The sequence below is a fragment of the Ipomoea nil genome, unplaced genomic scaffold (genome assembly GCF_001879475.1).
Source record: "Ipomoea nil cultivar Tokyo-kokei standard unplaced genomic scaffold, Asagao_1.1 scaffold3147, whole genome shotgun sequence".
Lineage (NCBI taxonomy): Eukaryota > Viridiplantae > Streptophyta > Magnoliopsida > Solanales > Convolvulaceae > Ipomoea > Ipomoea nil.
Genome location: NW_017619575.1, coordinates 950,341 through 975,086, shown reverse-complemented (window position 1 = coordinate 975,086; position 24,746 = coordinate 950,341). Strand labels below are relative to the sequence as shown.

Here is a 24,746-nt window from a genome sequence, read left to right as displayed (position 1 = left end):
TCGTTAACAGAAAGCCCAAAACCTCATCATTTCATTATAAGAGAGACAGCGAGCCTATTCATAAGAGCTAGGGTTTGGGATTCAGAACACTTCACGTTGAGAAGGAGGATCCTTTGATTCTCTACAATGGCGGCCAAGGCGCGGAATCCGGAGCTCATCAGGGGCGTCGGGAAGTACTCGCGCTCGAAGATGTACCGCAAGAGGGGTTTATGGGCTATCAAGGCCAAAAACGGCGGCGCATTCCCCCGCCACGACAAGAAGCCAGTTGAGTCGCCGGCCGCCGAGAAGCCACCCAAGTTTTACCCCGCAGACGATGTTAAGAAGCTCCTTGTAAACAAGCACAAGCCGAAACAAACTAAGCTCAGGCCCAGCATTACTCCCGGCACTGTTCTGATTATCCTCGCCGGCAGGTTCCAGGGCAAGAGAGTTGTGTTCCTGAAGCAACTCCCGTCCGGGTTGCTCCTTGTTACCGGACCCTTCAAGATCAATGGAGTTCCTCTGAGGCGCGTGAATCAGGCATATGTGATCGCAACATCCACAGAAGTCGACATTTCTGGGGTCAATGTTGAGAAGATAGATGACAAGTACTTTGTTAAGCAGGGCGAGAAGAAGAAGAAGAAGACTGATGGAGAGTTCTTTGAGTCTGATAAAGAGGTCTGCACTGTTTCCCTTTTCTGTGCTTTTTACTTTAATTTCAATGCTGAATTGCTATCTTTCCCTTCATGTTGGAAATGTAGGAGATGAATGTCATACCTCAAGAGAAGAAAGATGACCAGAAAGTTGTAGATGCGCCATTAATCAAAGCTATCGACTCTGTTCCAGATTTGAAGGGTTATTTGGGCGCAAGGTTCTCTATGCAAGCAGGCATGAAACCTCATGAGCTTGTCTTTTAGAGGGATATAAATTTGAAGTTTTTATTAACAAAATCCGATTTTGCTCGTATAGAACTTCATTATACTTGTTTGTATTTGTTCTTTTTATGATTGGCATCATAAATCAGAAAATGCAATGTGAGATTTGTATGTGATTGACATCCTAAATTAGATAGTGCAATATAGAATTTTGTTCTGCAATCTGTGTTTTGTCCTGTTCATGTGTAGTGTTTGAGAAACATGACCTGATGCTACATTGTACCAAGGTTAGGGTGAGATTTTGTGTACCCTTGATCTTGACTGCCATGGTGGCTGTAGCTATATCAAGTTATTCTAGGAGTTATCTGGCCGGTTGTTTTTGGTGTTCCTTGATCGGGATCCCTACTGTAAACATATCTGCTTACCGAACTCCACACATATTGAGTGACAAATATGTTGCTGTGTCTTGATCTTGTTTCTTTCATATGTCGAAGTAACCTATGAGAAAATGCAAATTTGCTTATGATCTTATAATACCAAAGGGAAGCTTGCTTTACTATTTGTTGTTCTCTAGTTCAATTAACTTGTTGCTACATGCCTACATGCTGTGTTTCCTTCTGTCTTCTGTTTTCGTTTCTCCAATTATTCATTCTTTAATTAGAAACACGAACTTTTGTATGTTAGATCAACTTTTTGCTACTTTTATGTCTGCAATGTGTTATTTTTTGCATGAATCCAACATTCTTTTGTTATGTTCAAGTCATACTCATTTGCACAAAGGAGAGAATCTGGTAAAGTGTGAATGAGAAGGGGACAAGTGGGGAAAGGCAATGATTTTATCCTTTTCATGATTCCCTTCTCAAAAATTGATTTTGTATTGCACCATCCAGGCTTACTGCTTGTACTTGCAGTAGGCGTCTATAGGTGCATACATGATGCAATGCCATATTTCTATTCTCCATTCTTATGTATGCATGAAGAACAAAGTTGCTGGAGGCTTGCCCACAGAAATGATGTTCCCTTGCCCTCAGACCCCCACATAGAGTATTATGGAAGTGTAAATCACGATAACTCAATAATCTTGAGCTTATCCGGTGTCATTGCCCACAATCTACGTCTTGTTTGGTGTAAAATTTGTAACATATTGGCAACGTTATATGTAAATTCTTAATTTGTTAAAAGATTATTGTGTAAGACATGAGCTTATCCGTATTGTTTTTTGTGACTTAGATGCATTTTTATATTGGCTATATTCACTTTTCCAAAAATTGGTAGGTGGCTTAGAATATGATTTTTTATAATTATTAAGTCTTTAAAAAATAATTTTTAAAAAAGGTGTCCGAGGATCGCATAATGATTTTTTTAACATTAGCTATATTTATAAGAATGAACAAATTCCTTCAGTTTTTAAAAATATATAATAGCGTCACCATTATCACCATACCTATTTATCATAGCCTCATAAGGTCTAAGTGCGGTGATTAAAGAACAAGAGAGAATTGGTGAAGAACAAGTGCGGTGATTAAAGAACAAGAGAGAATTTGCCGACTATGTTTATGTCTTTTTCCAATTTCCAGAGGAGGCTTATGTGGTGAAGGATTTACCTGGGAGATAAGTCTGCTTTGTCTTAAATTAATATATGGAAAGATGCATGGAATCCGAATAACTATGATGGCAAGCCTCGAACTCTGATGTTGCCTCACTTAGAATTTGCCACTATTGCATCCTTTTTTTTTTTTAATGGTGACCTTAAATGGGATGAGAACCATATTAAATGATATTTTCAATGAGGATAAGAAGTGGATTAAGCATATTCCTCTATCTTCCTCGCCCAAAAAGAATAAGTTCTATTGGAAATGGGATGAGAAAGGCAAATACTCAGTTCATAGCTACTATATATCACGCACAAATGAATTAACAGGAAATCAAGCTAGTTGGGTGAAAATGTGGAACTTCAAAATCCTCCCTAAAGTTAAGTATTTCTTTAGTCGGCAGATTCCTTATGCACACCGGCATTTGGCCATGTCTACCACCGTGATTTACATCCTCCCAAATACTCTGTCGGAACAGGTCAGGGTGTGGGGCCCCTTAGGGTTAGGGATTCAACCTTGTATTACTTTTGGATAAGTGAATGTTATTTGTATGAATGTGTTGTCATTTTTGACAGTCTAAGGTTTGACTCAAATGAGTAATGTTCTTTCTTTGTTGCAACCAAAAAGAGAGAGAGAATCCCCTCTACATGGACAAAAACAATATATTTATGTATACACAATTCAATCAATAAAATGCAACAATGCAACCAAATTCTATCTATATCTAACTAGTTCCCACTCAAGGCTGCAGCCAAATTCCCAATTCTGAAACCATTCTTCACCCCAAAATCTTCTCTGCACTTGAACGACATTTCTGGGGTAGGACCGAATCCAACCGATCTCCTGTGTTTATACAAGCTAGAAGGCGGCGCCGCCACCGCCGCCGCCTGTACTGAAGCGATTTCATTAGTCGTACGTTTGTAGGAACTGAACCACTTAGCTTGCATGTACGCAAGTCTCCGCCATGGCGGAACGTGAATCCCCATTTTCTTCATGGATTTCCTCATGGCACTGCTCATTATCCTCGCTATCTTCTTCAACTCCTTCTCCGTTCCCACGTAAACCGCCGGAAAGCTTTCTAGCAGGCAAGTGTAACTTGCAGTTGGCCGCACTATCTCGAATTCTCCCCGGAGGAAAACCTCCACGATGTAACGGCCGCCGTTGACGTTAACGTCTATGTACTCGTAGTCCCCGCGAGGGCAACCGCCGTTTTTCTCCCACCTTGTCTTGCAAACACCTGTAAGTAAATTGTTCATTAGATCGACATAAATTCATTAAAAACATCATAGTTTAATCCGCACGAGTAACTAATTAGTTGGTTCTGGTGGTAAATTATGGATAAAGACGCAAAAAATCGAGTCTTTACAATCTTATCGGGTTGGGGTGAGGGGAAAGGGATTGCCCCTTTTTTGGAAAGGATTAATTTTTAGAATCTAATGACTTACCGGCGTCAAAGCCGTTAAAGCGCAATCGAGCCATCAACCGGCGTTTAAACTCCGGCGCAGAGCGGTCGCCGGATTCCCGGATGGACTTTTCCACTTTTTCGAAGACGTTTCTCTTGGTGTCGTCATCGCCGCCGCCGTAGCTCAACAACCTCTCCAAATCATCCTTAGTTTCATCGACGTCGTCTTCCGGTTCAACCTCGTCCCGATCCACGTCATCGCCGCCGGCGCCCACCTCAATTCCCTCCCACAAACTCTTCTCCATGAAGGAATTCACCAGACCGGACAAATCCGTGAAGCTCTCCGCCGCCGCCGCGGAGTGCTCGCTCCCGCTGCTGCTGCCGCACGGCGGACGGGCCCTCAGCGTCACCGCCGCCTCGTCGAAGGCGTCCGCCACCCTCTTGAACCTCGCCGGAACCACGTTCGCCATTTCTCCAAACCCGTTGCTTTAGCAGAACGAGAGAGAGAGATCTGAAAGTGAAACGAAGCAGAGCTGTCCTTTTGTAAGAAAAGGTGGTGCTACAATGGCGACAGAATGGTTTCACCGCGGAAAGTCCTTGAAAATTGGTCACTGTTAACCATTAATGGAGTTTGTGAGGAAAAGATGATGACATTCTGTCGATTGAATATGTAATTATGTACGCTCACTACAACTATATATATACATGTATGCAATCCCAGTCTCAGTAAACTATTTTTTGCTGATTTTCTTGAATTGTATCTTCCCGGGATTCTGGTCAAGTTCATGGCTTGAAGTAATTCGACTGGTTTTTTATTTTTTAAGAAATAAATTTATGTTTTTTAATATTATAAATAATAAAAAAAAATGAGTTAATTCCAAAAATGGTTCCTTAACTATTAATATTTATCAATTTTTGTCCTTTAACTTTCAATTGGACCATTGATTATTGATCTTTACCAATTTTCGTCCTGACTTTCAATATGACCACAATGGTCCTTGACTATTTAAAAATCTTTTTTTGAAAGGAAAAATCAATATTTCATTAAAGAAGATGTTCAATACAATTAGGAATAGAAAGCAACCCTACCCGCACGGACTTAACTCAATGGTTTAGTTTGTAGTATTTAGGAGAAGATACCAAGGTTCGAACCTCGATGATGCCTTGTTTGCTGAACCATTGAGCCACCATGAGAAAAAACTAACATATAAGTCAAGAACTTGGCAATTAGAATGGATAGCAATTCTGGTGGTTCATTGACTATTGATTTTGTTTCAAATTTTGTCCTTCAGTTAAATATCCATTTAATAAACATTAAATTCAAGAATAATAAAGTTAAAATTAGCTTGTTATTGAGATGAACAAATTGAATTCATAAATTTAATACAGTTCATCATTGTGAAGAAAATCAATTGTCAAGGAACCACTTATGGTTAAATTGAAAATCGATGATGCAAATTGGTAAAGATCAATAGTCAAGAGATCATTTATGATCCAATTTAAAGTCAAATGATAAAAATTAATAAATGACAATAGTCAATGAACCATTCATGAAATTAACTCTTAAAATAACTAAGTCACATTTTGATTTTAAAAAGATTTTTTTTGAAATAAACCTCGACTAATAATTTTTTTTTTTTTTGAATGCCTCGACGAATAATTTGATTTAATGTTATTTTTAACTTTAACGGACGTGCCTATTTTAACTTTGGGAAAATGGCACTTTTTCCCCCTTTGTTATATACTTATAGCACTTTTTCTCCCTAAATTATTTAAGTGGCAGTTTTTCCCCCTGATATATTAAATGGACATATTTACCCTTAAAATAAATATTTCATTTATTTTTCTTCTCCAACAAATTATAACCATGATTTGAAAAAATAAAATACATTAAGTGTTGAATTTAGAATATTTTAAAAATAAAAAAATAAAATTTTAAAAGAAATTTTGAACCAACCGTTCAAATTGGATCCAAAATTGTGAACCGACGGTTCAAAATAAAACTCAAACCGCGATTATATATACTTATATGTGAGAGTCAATATAAATGCGAAAAAAAACATACACTATTTGCAAATATTATGATTCTAATTTAAGCTATTGCTAGTAGTTAATCCGATTTGAACCTCCGGTTCACGGTTCAGGATCCATTTTTTTCCAGTTCACGATTTTAATAAACGGAAACCCAAATATTGGGTTATGTTATGAATCATAACCGAAATTTTTTAATTTGATTGCTATAGTGTTTGGTTCAGTTCGAACCGAACCGTGGTCATCCCTACGTATAAGCAATAATTTGTTGAAGAAGAGAAATAAATAAAATATTTATTTTAAGGGTAGAAATGTCCATTTAATATTATCAGGGGGAAAAACCGCCACTTTTATAATAATTGAGGGGGCAAATGTGAATGCATGAATAACTCAGGGGGAAAAAGTGCTATAAGCATATAACACAGGGGGAAAAAGTGCCATTTTCCCTTTAACTTTTATATTTATAGTTTTAGCTTATTTCCCGTAAAATTTAAGTGCTAAAGTGTAAATTAAAATTATTGTCTTTTAGGAAACTATTTACATTATTAGTTCCTTATTTATTTGAAACCCCTTTAATGCATTTAGATAATTTAATTCGAATATAGGTATTGAGTGTTATTTTTTACTCTAAGACCATCACCAACATCATAAGATTCTTGTCATGATTTTAGCGTGGGAGAATAATAGAAAAAATAAAAGTGTCAAAAAAATATTAATTAACGCACCCAGATGACACGTGCACCGCACGTCCCATCTGGGCGCACATGATGCGTGTTGGCCTTTTTTTTTTTTTTTTTTTTTAATGGGCCCAACAAAAACCACATTATTGCAATATATATATACCTCTCATCTCTTATGTTTCTTCCCCTTAACCTCCTCTATCCTCCAACCAAAAAAAAAAAATCCTCTCAAAAAATCTCTCTTGAAATTGCTATGTATTAGAATTTAGAATAAAATGGATGATCGGTGCATATTAAATTTCAATATTCTTTTTATGAGGTTGTGATTTATTATTGGTATTCGTATTTCAAACAGATAGGACATAATTAGTAATAAATGAGAAAGTTGAGTACAAGCATTCAAGTTGAAATCAAAATTAAAACTAATACACATAAGAATGAGAATGGTATAATGGTTGGAACACTAAACCTTCTCTAATGGGTGTTTAGTTATTCTCCGGCGATATTTGCCTTCTGAAGTGCTCCTTCGCCCAGTTGGATGGAGAATCGGGTCATGACTCGTCATCAATTTATTATTTTAATTTTTAAATTAATTTATTTGAATAAATATTACAACATCATCATATTTTTTTTTAAACCATCATTTTTATTAAGATAATCAACTATTTAGTTTAATTATATTGCATCAAATCAACATGTTAATATATTTTGTAGAACGTTTTAAAGTTTAAAGAGCTAATTGCTCTTTTCATATAAAGTTTAATACAAAGATCTATTTGATTGTTTTTTCAAATTAATTTACATTGAATAATACCATTTCCTCCCTTTTTTACTTTAGGTCGCTTCGCTGAACTATTACTATATTTTCCCTTTTAGTTTCACTAATGAATGTGGTTATAAAATTGTTTGTTTTTTTTTTTTTTTTTTTTTTTTTTTTTTCACGAGAAGCGGAAAGCCAAAAAATATGACAAAACATGCTAGGAAACAAATCAAATGATCCTCAACACATGGCATGAAGGGGCCAATGCAAATCATCCATAACGCACCATCCATGAGTTTTTAAAATAAAACTTTTTTTTTTTTACTTATTGACTATGACGAATTGGCTGAATTCACCTCGTATTAAAAAAGTAAATACATTTTCCCACAAAAAAAAAAAAAAAAGTAAATACAGTTGTTATCAAATACAAAAATGAACTAATACACATAAGAATTAAATATTAGAAGGTGAAATAAGAAAGAGAATATAACGTAGCATCACTCGTTTGCATTCAGTATTAATAAATTAGCTGCATATTTTTATACCAATATAATGTGCTCTAGAATTAGAAAGTGATATTGGCTAGGGGTGTCACTTCAATATAAAGCAAAAGTTCACAACACTCATTGAACTATTTTTGGTACCACAAATTTGATGCGATTATTATTCTTTGAAATATAAAGGCACAACATGGCTGCTATTTTTTATTTTTATTTTTGTTTGTTTCATACAATGGGACAAAAATGTTACTTTGGGTCGACTATGTTGAATGGTTATTAGTGTAATTAGCCGTAAACATACATCGGAGGGCAAAATCATTGATTACTTATTCATTAGTTGTATTAGAGATATTCATTAATAAGTTCATATTGTGAGCATATATCCATTAATGTGTATCCAACTATTAGCTTAGGCTTTTAGTTGAGATGGAGCACATACTTCAATTTGGTATCAGAGCCAGACCAAAAGTCATGGGTTCGAATTTCAACGTCACTCGTAAGTGACTACGGTTTAAACCGGTCCACGTGTTGGGTGTTGGTTGGAATCCACCGTACACGCGTACACGTGAGGGGGCGTGTAAGCATAAAGTGACTACGGTTTAAACTGGTCCACGTGAGGGGGCGTGTGAGCATATATCCATTAAGTTGTTAGCTTAGGGCTTTTAGTTGAGATGGAGCACATACTTCAATTCATATTACAATTGTAATTGGTTATATTGTATACTCATCATTTTGATAAAATAAAAAAAGACTACAATTATAATCTCATCCAAATCAGTCAGATAGTTAGCTTGTTAATCACAAGCTTCTAAGTTTGACTTTCCATGGGAGCATTTCGTAGGTCTTTTTTTGGTCCAATTTGATATGGGTAACCTATGTTGATTTACTTTATTGTAGTTCTTTGTACAATGCAAGATTCGTCCGAGTGTATCTTTGGATAGTGAATATGAGTTTTCCGGTAAAACAAATCAAAAAAAAAAAAAAAAAAAAACTAAAAAAGTTAACCCAAATTTTCAATGTTAATCATGTGTTACGAATTTTATCAAAAATGTGTTAATAATAATTAAAGTGATGATCTTTTAATATAAGAATTAGTAAATGATGATCTTTTAGTATAAGAATTATGTTTTACTAATTCGACCACTCTTTTTATAGCAAAAATAAAATAATAAGGAGTAGTAATAATGAGTACCAAAAAGAACTGCATTTCAAATGAGTACAAAAAAACCTCCTTATTAGGAATTAAATTGAAAACTAATGCGTTTAGTTTAATTAACTACAGAGTATAATACTCCTACTATAATTAAAGGCAACATGCTTTTTGTGAATAATCCGGCTTTAGAAATGCACACGAGAAATCGATGCGGAGACCAGTAGCCGTCATCTTACTGCTCTATTTTCCACATTTTAGCTTCTTACGATTACGTTGTCTAGGTTCAATGAACATATATACTGTCCAGGTTCATTGAATCCTCATAACACAGCGAATTTTGTCTCGGTTTTATCACTGTATTATCCACTTAACCACTTTTTTCACGGTATTTTTGATGTGTATCTGTCTCCCTATGAAGGGTAGGTTCAATTGAGTGAACCATGTTCGTAATAAATAGAGTTTATTATAATATATAAAACTTACAAAATGCATGAGAAATAAAAAAGTTAATTTAGTATTATTTATTGGCAAAAAACATGTATGGAGTATGCAAGACGCGTCAGATGATTAACCATTGAATGTATAAGTATCACAAGTTTAGTTATAAATATTACAATATTGATAGGGAATAACCCTCGGTCTCGACACCTAAATGTATTGCATACTTACTCGGTATCCAGGCGAGCCGTCGAGATCAATCATTCTCGAACATTTTTAGACTTAGAGCTAGCCACCGACCAGACCTGCTGTAAAGGATTGAGCAAGGACTTAGTTAGCAACAGTACTCTCCTACCTTTGTGACCACCCCGACTATCTTAGGTCAAGACATGCCACCTAACCTTCTTCACTTGGAAGACGGAACCTCATTTCCTTAGTCAAACCCATTTGTGATAGGAACGTGGGCATCAGGAACCTTAGTACACGTGGGAGAATTTGCGGGGCTTCCGACCTTCCTTGTGCATGGGAACATTGTCACACATGCCAAGCCTCTATCATGTGTTCCCTACATTCTCCTATAAATACAACATTAAATGTTGAAGGAAAAGACTTTTGACATCTTCCACATAGCTATTATCTACTCGGGACCATCTGACCCACTATCACATCTTCTCGAGCTCAATATCTATAGCCAACAAGCCAATGATTCAAGGACCCCTCTATGGTCCGACTTAGTAGCTGTATGTATTCGTGTGGACAACCGTATTAACAAGATCAAATATTATTTATCATTAGTAACAATTAATTTTATTCTAAATAATATCATGATTTCACATATAACTAACTATTACAATATATATATATATATATATATATATATATATATATATATATATATATATATATATATTAAAATTACACTTTGTAATTATCACAATTTCAGTTATAAATATTATAATATTTTGGAAAAATGATCAAATAAGCTTATAAATTTTATCCAAAAAGTCAATCAGGCCCATCAACTTTAGAAGTTGCAATTAAACCAACAAACATGTTATTTTGGAGTAATTTGAAACCCACTAAGTTGTTGTGACTTGTAATTGCAGATCAATTAGGGTTCTAGTCACAACTCCTGCGAACCTCCAGCAAACATCTGACCAAATTTTGGCAAGCTAGGTCAAATACCAGCGATCGCCGGTCGCATGCTATGGAGAAGGCGACCAACTTGGGTAAAGTTTAGGACTTATTTGACCATTTTATCTAATATTATTATTAGTAACAATCATTTTACCATACATAGTATCAGAATTTGACTTATAAATATTACAATATCTATTATAACTAATGAATTATTTATTTTAAATTAACATTAAATTTTCTATAATAATATTATTATTTATATTATAGCTAGGTAACAAACAACTATCATAAATTCAACCCGTCTCACAAATTAAGATACATGAGACTATCTTACATAAGTGTTACACTTAATTTTTTTGATTACGGTGGTAATCATATCATATTGGAATAAGGGTCAAATAGGCCATCGAACTGTATACGATAAAACAATTAGGCCATTGAACTTAAAAAATCAACAATTAAGTCCCTAAACTAATCAATTTCAAACAATTCTTTCAATTTGAAGGTTTCCAACAGGTCAACAGGTCATCTCCCAAATTAATTATTTTTTTAAAATATAAATTTTTAAAATTAATTATTTTTAAATTAAATTTTAAAAAAAAAAACTGGAATCCAGCCGGAGACGGAACCAGTTTTTTTTTTTTTTTTATATATATAATTTAAATAATTAATTTTTAAAATTTAAATTTTAAAAAATAATTAATTTGGAAGGATGACCTGTTGACCTGTTGGAAACCTTCTAATTGAAAGAATTGTTTGAAATTGATTAGTTTAGGGACCCAATTGTTGGTTTTTTAAGTTCAGTGGCCTAATTGTTTTATTGTGTACAGTTCGATGGCCTATTTGACCCTTATTCCTATCATATTATAGTGAGTTATTAATTATATATGTGATAAGACAAACCAATAATATAATATACATGTACACTAATTGGTATATATGTATATATACCTTTTGAGTCTGTCATATAGACTCATGGATCTTCAAACGACTCATGAGGGGTGCAGAACACGACGACGTCAGCGTTTTCCGGCAGCTTAAATGTCACCTTCTTCTTAAACTTCCCGCTGCTGCTCCGGCTTCTGCTCATCATCGCACTCCTGGAAGGCGACAACTCCTTCTTCTCGTTAGTCTCCTCGATCTTCCCGAGCCTCTCGGCGGTTGAAAAACTAAGCCTCGGACTGAAAAACCCGGCGGCGCCGGCGTGTTGATCAGGTGACGATAGGCTGACCCTCGGCGTGTGAAAGGCACTCGCCTCCGGCGAGGACTTGTAGGCGAAAACCTTCCCGGACGGCGGCGCGTGGTTCACGGCCGGCGACGCCAAGAAGTACTCGTTCAGAGTTTTATACTCCACGGCCACCTTATCATCACAAGCCTCGGTGTCGCGGTGAGGGATGATTCGGTAACAGCGCGTGCTCTTAACCTCGCCGGCGGCGGGTTCTGAGCGCCGTGAGCGGCTGAAACAGCAGAGATTTGCCCCCATTAATGGATCCCAAGCTTGATGGGAAAAAAACAGCAGAAGTTATATATGTATGGAGGGTATCATGGCTGAATATTCAAGGAGGGGATCGGATCAAAATGGATATAGATGAGGTTATAATATATGGAATACATACATAATTTTACTACGGAGAAACCTAGACGCAACTTGTCGTTTTACATTTTAACATGTCTTTGTAATTATCAATCACTACTTTCCACTTTTCTGTGACCCATCCAACCATTTTTAGTTTTCTTCCAATATACTGCAGCTAGCGCAGCAAATTAAAATAATTACTTGAAGCCCCCAATTAAAAGAGGTTGGACAATGGGTGAATCCCCATTTTTGTATAAAATATCACAAATTTAATTATTATTTGACATACGTTCTTTCTATCGAGTTTATCATACATATAATTTTATTTTTATAATACTATTTACCTCTCCTATACATTATTACAACCAAGGCCATGCACACATTCATATAATAACTACAAATTATTATTTTAAACTGGTATTATTTTTACCAAATATAACTATAATTTATAACTTAAAATAAGTTATAAACTCTAAAATAAGATTTACCAGAGATACCTTAATCAAGTATATATCATCTACCTTACATAACTTAAATAACCATATCCTTTCATGCACGGCTCCTTTTTCATTTCATCGTAAAGGACAACGTACATTTGTAAAAACACAAAACTGGTGATGAAAGCAAAGCTAATTAGTTCAGCTTTTTATTCAAAAGATATGGGACACCTATATATTTATCCCATAATAAGTATCTAATCAATTAATTAATTAATTAAAATTAAACATATGCTGCGCTCCTTGTGAATATTAGACTTCGATTCAGAATCTTTAATTAGTGCTTGCAGGAATTATGAAGCATCAAGCTGCATCTCTATCTAGCTAGTTCTTGTGCCATCACATATTGCATTGAGATTTTCAATTTGGATTTTTTTTTTCCAAAATAATAATAATTGATGATTTTACTTTTTGTTTTTGTTTGTTTGTTTAAGATACGACACTTGACAATATAATAACTCAACTAATTATTGAAATTGTCTTCTTATTTACCATTGATGGTGACCGTCTGACAAATATGATTACAGATTAGTTATATATATTTCAAGCAAAATTCATCAATATTTTATGTGAATTGGTTAGAATGTTAAAGCACAACTTTTACTAAAACTGATTTTTGTATTAAAAAAAAATTAAGGCTATATTTAGTATACCTAGCTTATAAACTAGTTTAATATTGAAAGCGTAAAAGCAAATAGAAAAATGTAACTTTAAACTCTCACAGTCACTACTGAGGTTCGAACATTGAATTTGTCTCTTTTTTCAAATACGGTCTATTGAACTAGTGAGCTAAGTCTGTACCGACACAATTAACTAGTTATTTTTTGCAGACTAGAATGAAATATAAGATAAATTTTATTGAGCCTAGAGCGCAACATCAATAGCGGCTATGGGCTTTCACGTAAATCAAATATTTCCAAACACATGTTAGACTGATAGTACAATGGAACAAGTAATTGGACCGGGAAAGGTACAGTGTGTTGGGTAAATGGCATTTTCTGTCCTCCATGCAAAATTATAGTTGTTAGCCATTAGGTGAAGAAGCAGGCAGTGAGAGTACAGTAGTTCAGTTCAGAGTACTATAAAACCCTGCTTAGTTGCAAAGCCGGTTCACTACATGCAGTAGCAGCAAGCAGGAATGGAAATGGCACATAATATGAGGGGAGTGGTGGCAGTGGCGGTGGCGGTGGTTGTTCTGGTGGTGGCTGTAGGAGGAGGTGGTGGTGGGGTTACGGCACAAGTGCTCCACGTGGTGGGAGGAGATAGAGGATGGGAGCCTTCAAATATCATTCATGATTGGTGTTCTGGCAGAGTTTTCAGAGTTGGTGACACTGTTTGTAAGTACGGAGTATATATATATACATTCTATCAAATGTCAATTTTTGTAAGTATGTATACATACCATCAAATTTCGTCAATGATTAGTATATCTTGTGTGAAATCGTTGCACCTGAAATACGTAATACTTTTTTAGTTAAAATATAATACTTATTTTATATACTGATAAAATAAAACATTTTAATTAAAAAGTAGTGACAAGGTCTTACACAATATTTATTTGTCAATAAATATTGTCATAGTATATATTTTTTCGATTACTTGATATCAAAATATTATTATAGGTATGATGAGTTTTATTTATAAGGATAAACTTATCATTTTCTTTTATCTTTTATAAGGTTTTGCATACTCGATAGGACAGGATAGTATCGTGGAGCTGGGAAGCTTGGAGGAATATGAATCGTGCGATCTATCAAACCCAATCAGAATGTTCACGGACGGTCTGGATAAGATCTCTCTTGACGGGGAGGGAATCAGATACTTTGCCAGTGGGAACATAGACAACTGTAGAAAAGGACTAAAACTTCCAGTCAATGTTCAACCTCAGGTTTATGGGCCCACATCGGCAGAAAGCCCAATAGTATATGGGCCCTCTATGGAAACCGATCAGGCCCAAAGTCCAGCAATGGGCCATGGATATGGGCACACATCCTATCTTTCTTCAGCAGAAAGCCCAGTCGGATATTGGCCCAAGGATGCAGCAAGCCCAATAGTAGATGGGCCCTCTATGGAAACCGATCAGGCCCAAAGTCCTTCAATGGGCCGTGAATATGGACCCACATCCTCTCTTACTTCAGCAGAAAGCCCATTAATCTCTGGATCTGAAGGGCCCACACCATCTTTACCTTTTACTTTCCATCAATTCTGGAAAACCAAACAGATCAAAAACTCTTTGATGGATGGAGCGGATGGGCCCACATCATCTTCTGCTATGAACTCTCATAATGGGCTTCGGATCATTGGTCAGAAGAAATGGGCTAAAGGGCTTTCAGAGAAGGCCACAGATGGGCCAAAATCACTCTCTGCTCCAATCAGTTTAAATGGGCCTTTCGGACTTTGGGCCGTTGGACTTCTGCTTCATGTTATCAACTATTATTAGGTGAAGAATATTAAGAAGTTGCAGGATCACTTATTAAACAAATAGTAATCAATAAGACCATTAAAATGGAAGAGAGATGAGATCATTCCTCCAAATTAATAATAATGTATGCATTTAGCACTATGTTTTAAGAATTTCATAACTAAGTACTTTATGTTTGTAATATATACCTGTTTTATGTGAATAAAATGTTTAAATTAATATATAATTGAGTTAGGGATTGAATCTTAATTCCGATGACTCCCACTATTCGTTCGTCCTGAAAATTTTATGCAGGTTAATTGTCTCGCCTCCTCGGAAGGTTCTAGTACTGAAAATTTGGTGGAAGAGATTAATTGTGATATATATCTCATTGTGATTATCAATAAAGTTAAATTATTAACTTATTTTGAGCTAACATTACACTAGTATCTCACCTCACCACCATCCACTGTTTGTTCGTATATTGGTTATGCTATTGATAGCTGCAGAACAATTACATCTTCGTTTGATTTTTGTTCATTCAATTTTATTCTTAGAACAGATAATTATTTAGTCCATGCTTTAGCATCCCCTGCATTTCAGTAGCCTACTGTTATGTATTGGGATCTCTCTCCACCTGAAATTATAGCGGCTTATTTCTAATGAAATTATCACTGATTATTTTCAAAAAAAAAAAAAAAAAAAAAACTTATTTTGAGCTGATCAATCAAGTAAGTTGTGTCTTGAACTCTTGATAACAGTAATAAAAAAAAAAACAAAAACAAAATGGATTAGTAGGTAATTTTTTAATTATTAAATAGAGATTGAAAAAAATTGGCAAGTCATACTTTCTGGACTGACAAGTCTATGATTGATGACAAACTCAATGAAAGCTAAGGATTCTGCGCATGCTTTGGTGTCTCCCTTGTTCCTAAAATACGGCGGAAAGAAGAGCCAAAAACTGGTCAGAATCACGAGCGTGAGCGCCAGCGGGCCGGAGACTATTCCGGGCAGCCTAAACTTCCCGTCGACGGCTCTCTTGACGCCGATCTCCAGAGCCACACACGCGCCGTTGACGAGGAAGAACGACATGACTTCCCCGGTGGGCGTCGCCCTCCCGATGTTATAGAACACCAGCTCGTGCATGATCCCGGAGACCACGAACGACGCCATCACCGCCGGGAGCGAGGCCAAACTCTCCGGCAAAAACCGGGCCGACACCGACCGGACCGGGTCGTACACGGTGGGTCGCAGGATGTTGGTGACCATCACGTTCCATCTCCTCCCCCAGAAATCCTGCAACGAAGTCGACAAGTGCGGCTCGTCGAACGGCGCCTCCAGCTCGACCCGGAAAACCGCCCGGACCAAACCGCTAACCATAAACAACATAAACTCAAGCACAATGTAGAGATGGATAACGAAGAACAGCAGAAACACTTTAGGGTGAAGAAATTCTTTATAGTAATACACAAGAAACACCACGCCCAGCAAAACCAGCTTCCTCAGGCTGCCGGAAAACTTAAAATTTCCGGCCACTTTCTTGCGCCGTTGAACCTTTATCGGCAAACAGGCAAACGGGATAAAAGTGGAGAGGGGGAGGGGAGGGGTGGAGGACAGAGGGCCTCTGCAAAGGGCAAAAAGGGTGAGCTTAAAGCTTCCCAGCCACCCAATGAAGAAAGCGGAAGTGCCAGCAAGATGAATGGAGGTGAGATTGAGTGGCAGAACAAGAAAAAGACAGGCAACCGGGAAAATAGCGAAAAATCTTGTGAAACTAGGTTTGGGAAAGAGCCCGTTAATGGTGTGACAGTAACATAGACAACACAACACAGTTGTCCATACCATAATGAAGTTGTTGATTTCACCTTCCATGGTTTTCTTCTTCAAATTAATGCTTTGATTCCCCTTCAGCCATATGAGAGGCTAAGATAAGAAACCTTGTTTTAGATATAGGGAAACAACCAACCGGCCAACACACAACTTTCATGCTCCTTAAACTGCTGCAACTAAACTAACATAAAATAGTGTAAGAAAAGTTGTTAGTGTTGGGCGGGTCCTCAAAAAGCCGAGTCCAACAAACTGCCATCGAAATGTTACACCGATATTACACAAATATAAAAACAAAATAACATTATACTGACTCCTATACAAATATAAAAAACTATTAGTTTTTAATGTAATAATAACTAGGACTATGTGGTCTAATGGTACCCGGGTTGGATTTCCATTTGGAAGATTATGAGTTCGAGCCTTAGTGGAGGCGTTATTGGTTCTTTGTGTTTCAATAGGTATATGAACAGATTTAACTGTAATCCCGCCGTTCCTTGGACCGAGTAAAAGTTCGCTCGGTTGAGAAATTAGTATGTGTTCCCTCACACATCCAATAAATACCACATTAAATGCGTGAAGGAAGGACTCTTGGATATCTTTATTTTAGTCTTACTTAGCTCAGAACTCATGTCATCATCCGAGGCTAAACCTTAAACAAGCAAACAGACTAGAGAAGGATCCGTCAACGGTCCAACCTCATTACCCGTCCATATTCGCAAAAACCATCATATTTACCACATCAACTGCTGATTATTGAATAAGATAGACATGGAGGCTAAATGCATTTCAAATCCATCCCCCCACCCCCACCCCCCACCCCAAAAAAAAAAAAAAACAAAAAACAAAAGATCAAATATATATATATGCAGACAGAAAGATACAGAGCATCATCAAGAAGTTGCAGGGCCAAAACTCAACTTTATTGAATGAAAAATCAGTAAAAAAAAAGGAGTCTAACTGCTAAAACTTTTACCATCCAATTCAATGTTCAAAGCAAGTGCACAAGGATTTTCTCCCTCTATCCCTGTTTTTAATTTCCTTTTCGGAGAATTTTACAGAGAGGAATGAAATAAACAACCAACCAACCAACATTATAAAAAAAAAAAAAAAAAAAAAAAAAACAAGAACAATCTAGGTAACAGTTTCAGCAAGAACTGTGTTTATGTTGCTGACCAATCTTTCTTGATTTCAAATGTATAGTTGATCTCCAGATAGCACTTATTGTCATCATCCTTAAACTGCATACAGATACAAGAAAAAATAATAATAATAATAAAAGTCAGTACTAAAAAGAGGACCAAATATAGATATAGAGAGTCCTTTATAAAGCATGAAAAGGTCCGTAACTTCAATTAATGAACTCAATAATCTTCTTTGGCCGTGTGCATAGAACCATTAAGAGTTTCGTTTTATACACCAAAATGGGTTTATGTACAGTTAATACGGAGTATATAATAAGCTAACAGATCTTTCATAGGTTACGATGATAAACAAAAATGGTTTGATGAAGGATATAAAAGTGTGAGAAGAAATGGTTGCTTGCCTTTGTCTTTGCAGTGTATGATCCCCTAGCAAACATGCCAGAAGGGGTTGACTCTTCTGGCATTTCATGTTTGTAGGGCTCTGCTTGAGGACTGAAGGTCCCGAGCATTTCTTTCGTGCTATCCACTGAAACAAGAGTCAGAAATGGGGCAAGCTTTAGTTAGAAGGTAAAAACATGTATTCAGGAGATTGGCTCGAAAATGTATATGTGCACAGAGAGATTCATGGAGGAGGCGAGGAGTACCTTTCATGCCGGTTTTCCAAACTGCATTTGTGTATTTGAGGCCGGAGACAATGTTATTGTTGACCTCGAATGTGAATTCTAGGCTGTAACGAGACCCTTCTTTCAACGCAAACCATGGGCTTTCAGGTTTCCCATCCGCAGGGATAGGGAGAACAATATCAGGTCTACCAGTCGATTTAATGCAAAGGCTCAAGATTTTAACTTCCGGATGCAGAGATTCTGCAAATTAAAGCTCGAAATTGTATAGCGAAATGACCATCTCAATTAAGTGCACTTCATAAAACCGAGATTTGGTAGAGGAATTAGGAAATCTTAACAAATTGTGCCCAGCTCGTTTCAATATTTCTCACATCAATTCCATATATTGTACCCACGGTACATAATGTTTGTAAATGCACATCACAAATAAGGATTTTACAGAGGTCAAGAATCTTCAGTTTTGAGCCAAAGAGACCAGATTCTTGGTTTTTTCTTCCAAAACAACATAATCATTAGTCAAGATATGGATTCCAAGGGTAACCCCAGTCGAGTTAGTCAGATTGTTGCCTTGGAACCCTCAATTCTTAGTGGGAGCGGCCTATTGGCCTTCTCGATTTGAGAAGGTCAGCTATAGGCAACCAAGGCTGGCTAGGGTAAGAAGGTGGGCTTCAAGCGCACCTCCGAGTAGCCATTGCAGACTTTCCCGTAAATCAAAGATATGGTTCCAAACTTCTTAAATCAAAGGCTGATTTATATAATAAAAGGGCCACAACATAAACCAAGAACAAAACTAAACTACCTTTAATCTTTGAATCATAATACCTACACTCCTACAAATGATTGGTCAAATGGAATTCCTTAAAATCAAAAGATGCATGGTTGTATATACATAAGTATGATTGTGTGTCTGTTGAAAAAAAAAAAACAGACAAAAACACTAACAAAGAAGTATATCCAGAGATTCATAGGTGGACAAAATCCTAAAACGGCAAATCAAAACATTCAAGCAGCAAAAAAAGACAACAATTGTACCTCCGACAGCATTGATATCCACACTCCCAAGAAGCTGCTCCTTCCACCTCCTCAAACTCTCATCATCCTAATCTCCAGAAGAATAAAAAGTAAACCAAAGGCGTTTAGGGAAAAAAAAAAAAAAACAAAAAAACAAAACAAAACAAAGAAATAAGAAAACAGAAACAGACCTTATCTTTCTCAATCTGCTCTTTGAGAGTAACTTGAGGGCCCAACTGAATCTTGTTTGCAACGTCCTCGTCTTCCTCGTCCTCGGTAGTGCATAAGGAGCCCTCACTCATGTGCCCACTAGGCTTATGCTCAACTGCTTCATTGTCAGTCTCAGCGTCCGAATCAGCAACAATGGCGGCTTTACTCGTCGCCCCCTCCTTGTCCTTCTTCTCATCCCCCATAGTTTCTGAGCTCGAAGCCCCTCCAGCAGCCAGTGACATTCACAAGTCAAATCAAGGATTTCACGCGCATAGAGATTAGGGAATAACGGAACTGGGAAAAACAGACAAGCACAAAAGCAAATCAAGAATCGCACACCCACATAGAAAGACTCCAACTTTAGTATTAAAAAAAGAAAATTGGGCGATGAGAAAACTAGCCCGGTGAGAAAATTTGTAGGGAAAAAAAGAAAAAAAGAATCCCAAGGCGAAATACCCAGAAAACAAATAAGGCAATCAGAAACGGGTGGAAAGAGAGGGGATTGAGGGGGTAGATTGTTTCGAGTTTTGGGAAGCAGAAACGCAAATGGAAAGGGTCATGTGGTGATCCGGAGATTGTGAAGAATTGAATGAAAATTGGAGAGAGAGAGAGACAGAAGGAGCGCTTAGATCGTGAATGTCACTGAGTGTGGGGTGCGTAAGGGCAATGGCAAATTGGCATCTATGGGCATAAAGACAAGTGAAGAAGATTATTAGATGGAGAAATTGGTAGCCCACTTACATATATACTCATATATATACCTCTTTGTCTTCACTATTCCATGATTGGATAAGGCTCCCCACACCTTTTTTTTTTATTTTTTTAATAATATAGATATAGATTTACGTACAATGTAATAAATCGAGTCAATCTAACTTTTAGACAATGAGACAATAGATTTTATGGCAAAAATGGCGGTCCGATGGCATTGTGATTGGATTAAACTTAGGGGGCGTTTAGTTCACGGAATCTTTGATTACCCCAAGTAATCTTAGGATTACCTGTGAGTCTGTGACTCTGTGAGTAAGTAATGTGAGATTTTAGGAATGTAAGATTACCTGATGTGTTTGGTTAAAGTTGTAGGAATGTAACATTAACTTGTTTGGTTGAAGGTTATATTTTAGGTTATATTACATCAATTACTTAAATGCCCTCATAGAAATGGAAAGGTGTAAACTGCAAGTGTTTTTTTTTTTTTTTACAATTCCAAATTTAACAAGATGCTTCTAATAATAATAATAATAATAACAATAATAATAATAATAATAATAATAATAATAATAATAATTGAATAATGAGGTCTATGTAATGAATAAAAGAGAAATAAATGAGGGCAATTTTGAAATATTGAAAAGTAATCTTACATTACCTAACCAAAATTTGGTAATCACATTACCTCAAATATACTCTCATTTCCTACGTGGCAGTAATCTTGCATTACTTACCCTCTCAGATTACCTAAATCAAACATGGTAATCTAAGATACCTTGAACCAAACGCCCCCTTAGGGATCTCCTGACAAGCATTCAGAGGTACTTTGATAATGAGCAACGCATGACTATTATGAGTGGCAGCTTTGCAATAGCTAGATGATTAGCTGGCAAGGTCTCTCCATTTCCTCTTCTCCAAAAAAACAAAAACAAAATAATCTAACTTTTAAATATATAACTTGCCCGCACAAAAAAATTTAACTTTTCCAACAATCGTATGAGCATGTTCTAAAGTGAACTCACCCCCATATACTTGAGCAAGAAAAGTATATTACTTGCCTGCACAGGTTTAGTTCAATGGTTCAGTGAGTAGTATATGAGAGAAGAGATCAAGATTCGAACCTCGACGGCAGCAGTGTAGGAATTATATTTAAAGTGGACAGATTTCTTATGCGCACCGGAATTATTGAGTCACAGTGGCCTCTTGGGATAAAAAAAATATATATATAACTTGCCCATAAAATAACCCCTTATAATTACGCCGGTGCCTTTCTTAAATATTGTCTGCAGAGAAAAGCAAATTAAAGACATTTACAATATGTTGTATTTTTCAAAATTTAAAATCCTTCGACGTTAAGTTATTCCAGTAGCTGCATGCATGTATGGTTGATGAAAATGCAATCACGAGCAATGCATTTCTCTAGTTTAATGCAAGTGGTCCTTGCCTCGCAGACTAGCATTGAAATATTGAATGCAATTATTCCAAAAGGATGGAATATTGAATGCATTAGATTAGATGATCGAGTTGATGGAACATAATTATCATATTAATTTAATTATTGTTAATATATTTTCGATCCAGATCATGACACATGATTTTTATAGCGTGATATTACTTTTGTGTTGTTTAAGTGCCATAATTTATCAAATACACATCATTAAATAATAACTGTGAGTTTCCTTCTTCATTCAAAAAAAATAAAATTATTGAATGCAATATAATTGATCAAATATGCTCATTTTGGAAATCTTGTTCACAACTCTCGATGTTCTATCCAAATATTAAGTCTTATATATCATCCAAACCCATATATTGAGGTTCATCATGTGAGAATCAACTTTAATCTGCGAATTATGAACTTGTGAAAGCTTACACCCAACTTATTACACGATTGCATCTTACCTAGATACAATTACGACGCAAGGTCCTCCACGCATGTCTAGGAGACGTAGCTGTTACAGCGCAATCTTTCACAAGTTCGTAGTTTAAGATTGATTCTTTCCTGATTTTATATATATATAGGGAAGGGATCAAGTGCATTTGTTGCTTCTCGTGCGGATGTGCGGTGGATTAATGTGCGTGAGGTTTATACTTAATGTGCGTGAGATTTGTACTTAATGTGCGTCATGTTAATATGCGTGAGTTTTGTACTTAATGTTCCTCATTATTGTGTTTAATGTGCGTGAGATTTGTGCTTAATGTGCGTGCGTATTTCAGAATTACGGGCTCAGAAGGAAGCAGAACAGAAACTCACGCACATTAACGCCCAACCCAAGCTTCTTGTTACTTCTTCCTTCAATTTGACCATGGATTCTGGGTTATCAGCTACCTTCAATGCAGTTGAATGTTTATATAAATAACGCACGCACAGTAAAATTTGTAAAATAGCAAAGTGTGGATTTATGTTGTATTATTCCCATAATTCTTAACCTCCATAGCTCGCCTCCGCATCATCATCATCAGGGAGGGGGCAAATGGCTACTGGGGATGGGGAAGAAGCTGACATCAATATTTTCTGCTGCATTTTACACATTCACGCACATTAAGTACAAATCTCAGGTACATTAAACACAACACTCACGTACATTGAGTACAAATCTTACGCACATTAATCCACTGCACATCCACACGGGAAGCATTCAACCGCACGGAAACCTTTCACTATATATATGTGTGTGTGTGTCAGACCATAGATTTTCTCAACTAGTCAATTAAAATTACACGTACAAACTAATTTGGTTCGTATTGAGTAGAATCTCAATAATGACAATATACTATCTCATGAATTTAAGTTGGACAATTTATATTATCCCATTCACACTTTATGAATATTGAGACTAAATATATTGTTGAATTTTCTGTGAATTTAAAGTTGTGACTTATATTTAAAATGGACACTATTGGGATAAATTCAATCATGTGTTAGGTTAAAATTTGCCAACAAAAATTGTACGAAAAGTGCATGAGTAGATGAGGTTCAATAGTGAAAGTTACATTTTTTTCAAAAATTACAAAATTAACCACTAAACTTCATATTAACTATTATCTTCATCACATTTTTTGTATAGAATTCGTTTAACGAGATTTGACTAAAATTATTTTTAATTCAAATTTTTATAATATCAAATTTAATTTTAATATACAAAATTTATATATTTATAAATTACACAGAAAAATATTAAATTTAAAATAAGTAAAAGATAAAATTTAAAAAGTATTAATTTGATCAATAAATAATATACGTAACTCATGTAAGTAATTGTCCGTTGCCACAATAGAAATGCAAGGGTAGGTAATTAGTCCACGTCGAGTCGTCAAGAGAAGTGTTGCACTTTGACTTTAACCACATGGCATGGGTAACATTTTGAATTTATTGAAAAGAATATAACTATGCAATTAACCCAATTCACAAACAATCCAACTTCTTTTTGTTTTTACTCACATAATTAAGCTTCAACTCATAATCTCTCATTTGGGAGAGTCACTTTATACCACTCGACCACAAGTCCAACTTAAAACATTTAGTTATCAAACTAATTATGATACTAATTCAATTAAAGTTGTTTCCATTTCAAACCCTTCTATTTTGAAAATTTTTTATGAGAAATTGCCTATAGCATACACATTATATATAAAAAAAAAAACTAAAAAAGTGAAATTAACACATGTATACATTTAATAACTTGGGATGATTAATAAGTGAATTATTAATATAATTGTAAAATTAGAAGTTCGACTCTAGCAAAAGGTGCGAAGAGCTACGGTAGGAGGTTTGTTATGAGCGGGGGACTTTCTCTTGAATAAGATTCAAATTTAACGAGTAAGATCAAGACCAAATTTAGATATCGAATATTGTATGCAAAATTAAGTCATACATGGAGGGTGCGGTTGAGTGGAAGGGACTCATCCATCCATAATTAAGTGTCAAGGGTTCGATCATTGACTTTTTCTCACTTAAAAAAAGTAAAAATTAGTCACTATATCCAAGAGTAAAAACTTTAGGTACACTCTTTAAAAAATCTAATTTCATTTTCTCCACTTTTTGGGTTTGATAAATTAATACTGCGTGATGTGTAAAAGGCTCAATATATTCACTAACTGAAAGCCCAATACACCCCGCATATTACCCAAGAAAGCCCATTCTGGTAACGACGTCGTTTCTTTTGCAATTCATAAAACATAGAGAGAGAGAGAGAGAGAG

The 24,746-nt window shown here is 35.9% G+C and overlaps 6 protein-coding genes across 7 annotated transcripts; 2 read left to right on the top strand and 4 right to left on the bottom strand.

The window, feature by feature from the left end:
* The first annotated feature begins 42 nt into the window (after positions 1-42).
* Positions 43-1,315, top strand: LOC109167248 (60S ribosomal protein L6-like). Its single transcript, XM_019316252.1, has 2 exons — positions 43-654; positions 738-1,315. The coding sequence occupies exons 1-2, from the start codon at positions 127-129 to the stop codon at positions 891-893; spliced, it is 684 nt and encodes a 227-aa protein (XP_019171797.1). The 5' UTR covers positions 43-126; the 3' UTR covers positions 894-1,315.
* Positions 1,316-3,087: 1,772 nt separating this feature from the next.
* Positions 3,088-24,742, bottom strand: LOC109167236. Its single transcript, XM_019316231.1, has 3 exons — positions 24,725-24,742; positions 3,889-4,356; positions 3,088-3,680 (listed from the first exon to the last, which is right to left on the bottom strand). The coding sequence occupies exons 2-3, from the start codon at positions 4,313-4,315 to the stop codon at positions 3,172-3,174; spliced, it is 936 nt and encodes a 311-aa protein (XP_019171776.1). The 5' UTR covers positions 4,316-4,356; positions 24,725-24,742; the 3' UTR covers positions 3,088-3,171.
* LOC109167239 lies at positions 9,533-12,245 on the bottom strand. Its single transcript, XM_019316234.1, has 2 exons — positions 11,499-12,245; positions 9,533-9,712 (listed from the first exon to the last, which is right to left on the bottom strand). The coding sequence occupies exon 1, from the start codon at positions 12,028-12,030 to the stop codon at positions 11,521-11,523; it is 510 nt and encodes a 169-aa protein (XP_019171779.1). The 5' UTR covers positions 12,031-12,245; the 3' UTR covers positions 9,533-9,712; positions 11,499-11,520.
* LOC109167235 (early nodulin-like protein 2) lies at positions 13,740-15,263 on the top strand. 2 transcript variants are annotated; one of them, XM_019316230.1, is made up of 3 exons: positions 13,740-13,957; positions 14,300-14,647; positions 14,681-15,263. In XM_019316230.1, the coding sequence occupies exons 1-3, from the start codon at positions 13,759-13,761 to the stop codon at positions 15,058-15,060; spliced, it is 927 nt and encodes a 308-aa protein (XP_019171775.1). In that variant the 5' UTR covers positions 13,740-13,758; the 3' UTR covers positions 15,061-15,263. The 2 variants fall into 2 exon arrangements, with proteins under 2 accessions (XP_019171775.1, XP_019171774.1); XM_019316229.1 differs by having other exon boundaries at positions 13,741-13,957; positions 14,300-15,263.
* On the bottom strand, positions 15,833-17,049 carry LOC109167234 (acyl-CoA--sterol O-acyltransferase 1-like). Its single transcript, XM_019316228.1, has one exon. The coding sequence runs from the start codon at positions 16,888-16,890 to the stop codon at positions 15,835-15,837; it is 1,056 nt and encodes a 351-aa protein (XP_019171773.1). The 5' UTR covers positions 16,891-17,049; the 3' UTR covers positions 15,833-15,834.
* LOC109167237 (rho GDP-dissociation inhibitor 1-like) lies at positions 17,747-20,546 on the bottom strand. The gene is made up of 5 exons (XM_019316232.1): positions 19,816-20,546; positions 19,646-19,712; positions 18,635-18,853; positions 18,392-18,516; positions 17,747-18,086 (listed from the first exon to the last, which is right to left on the bottom strand). Exons 1-5 carry the CDS (start codon positions 20,074-20,076, stop codon positions 18,009-18,011), a joined length of 750 nt encoding a protein of 249 aa, XP_019171777.1. The 5' UTR covers positions 20,077-20,546; the 3' UTR covers positions 17,747-18,008.
* Positions 24,743-24,746: the final 4 nt, after the last annotated feature.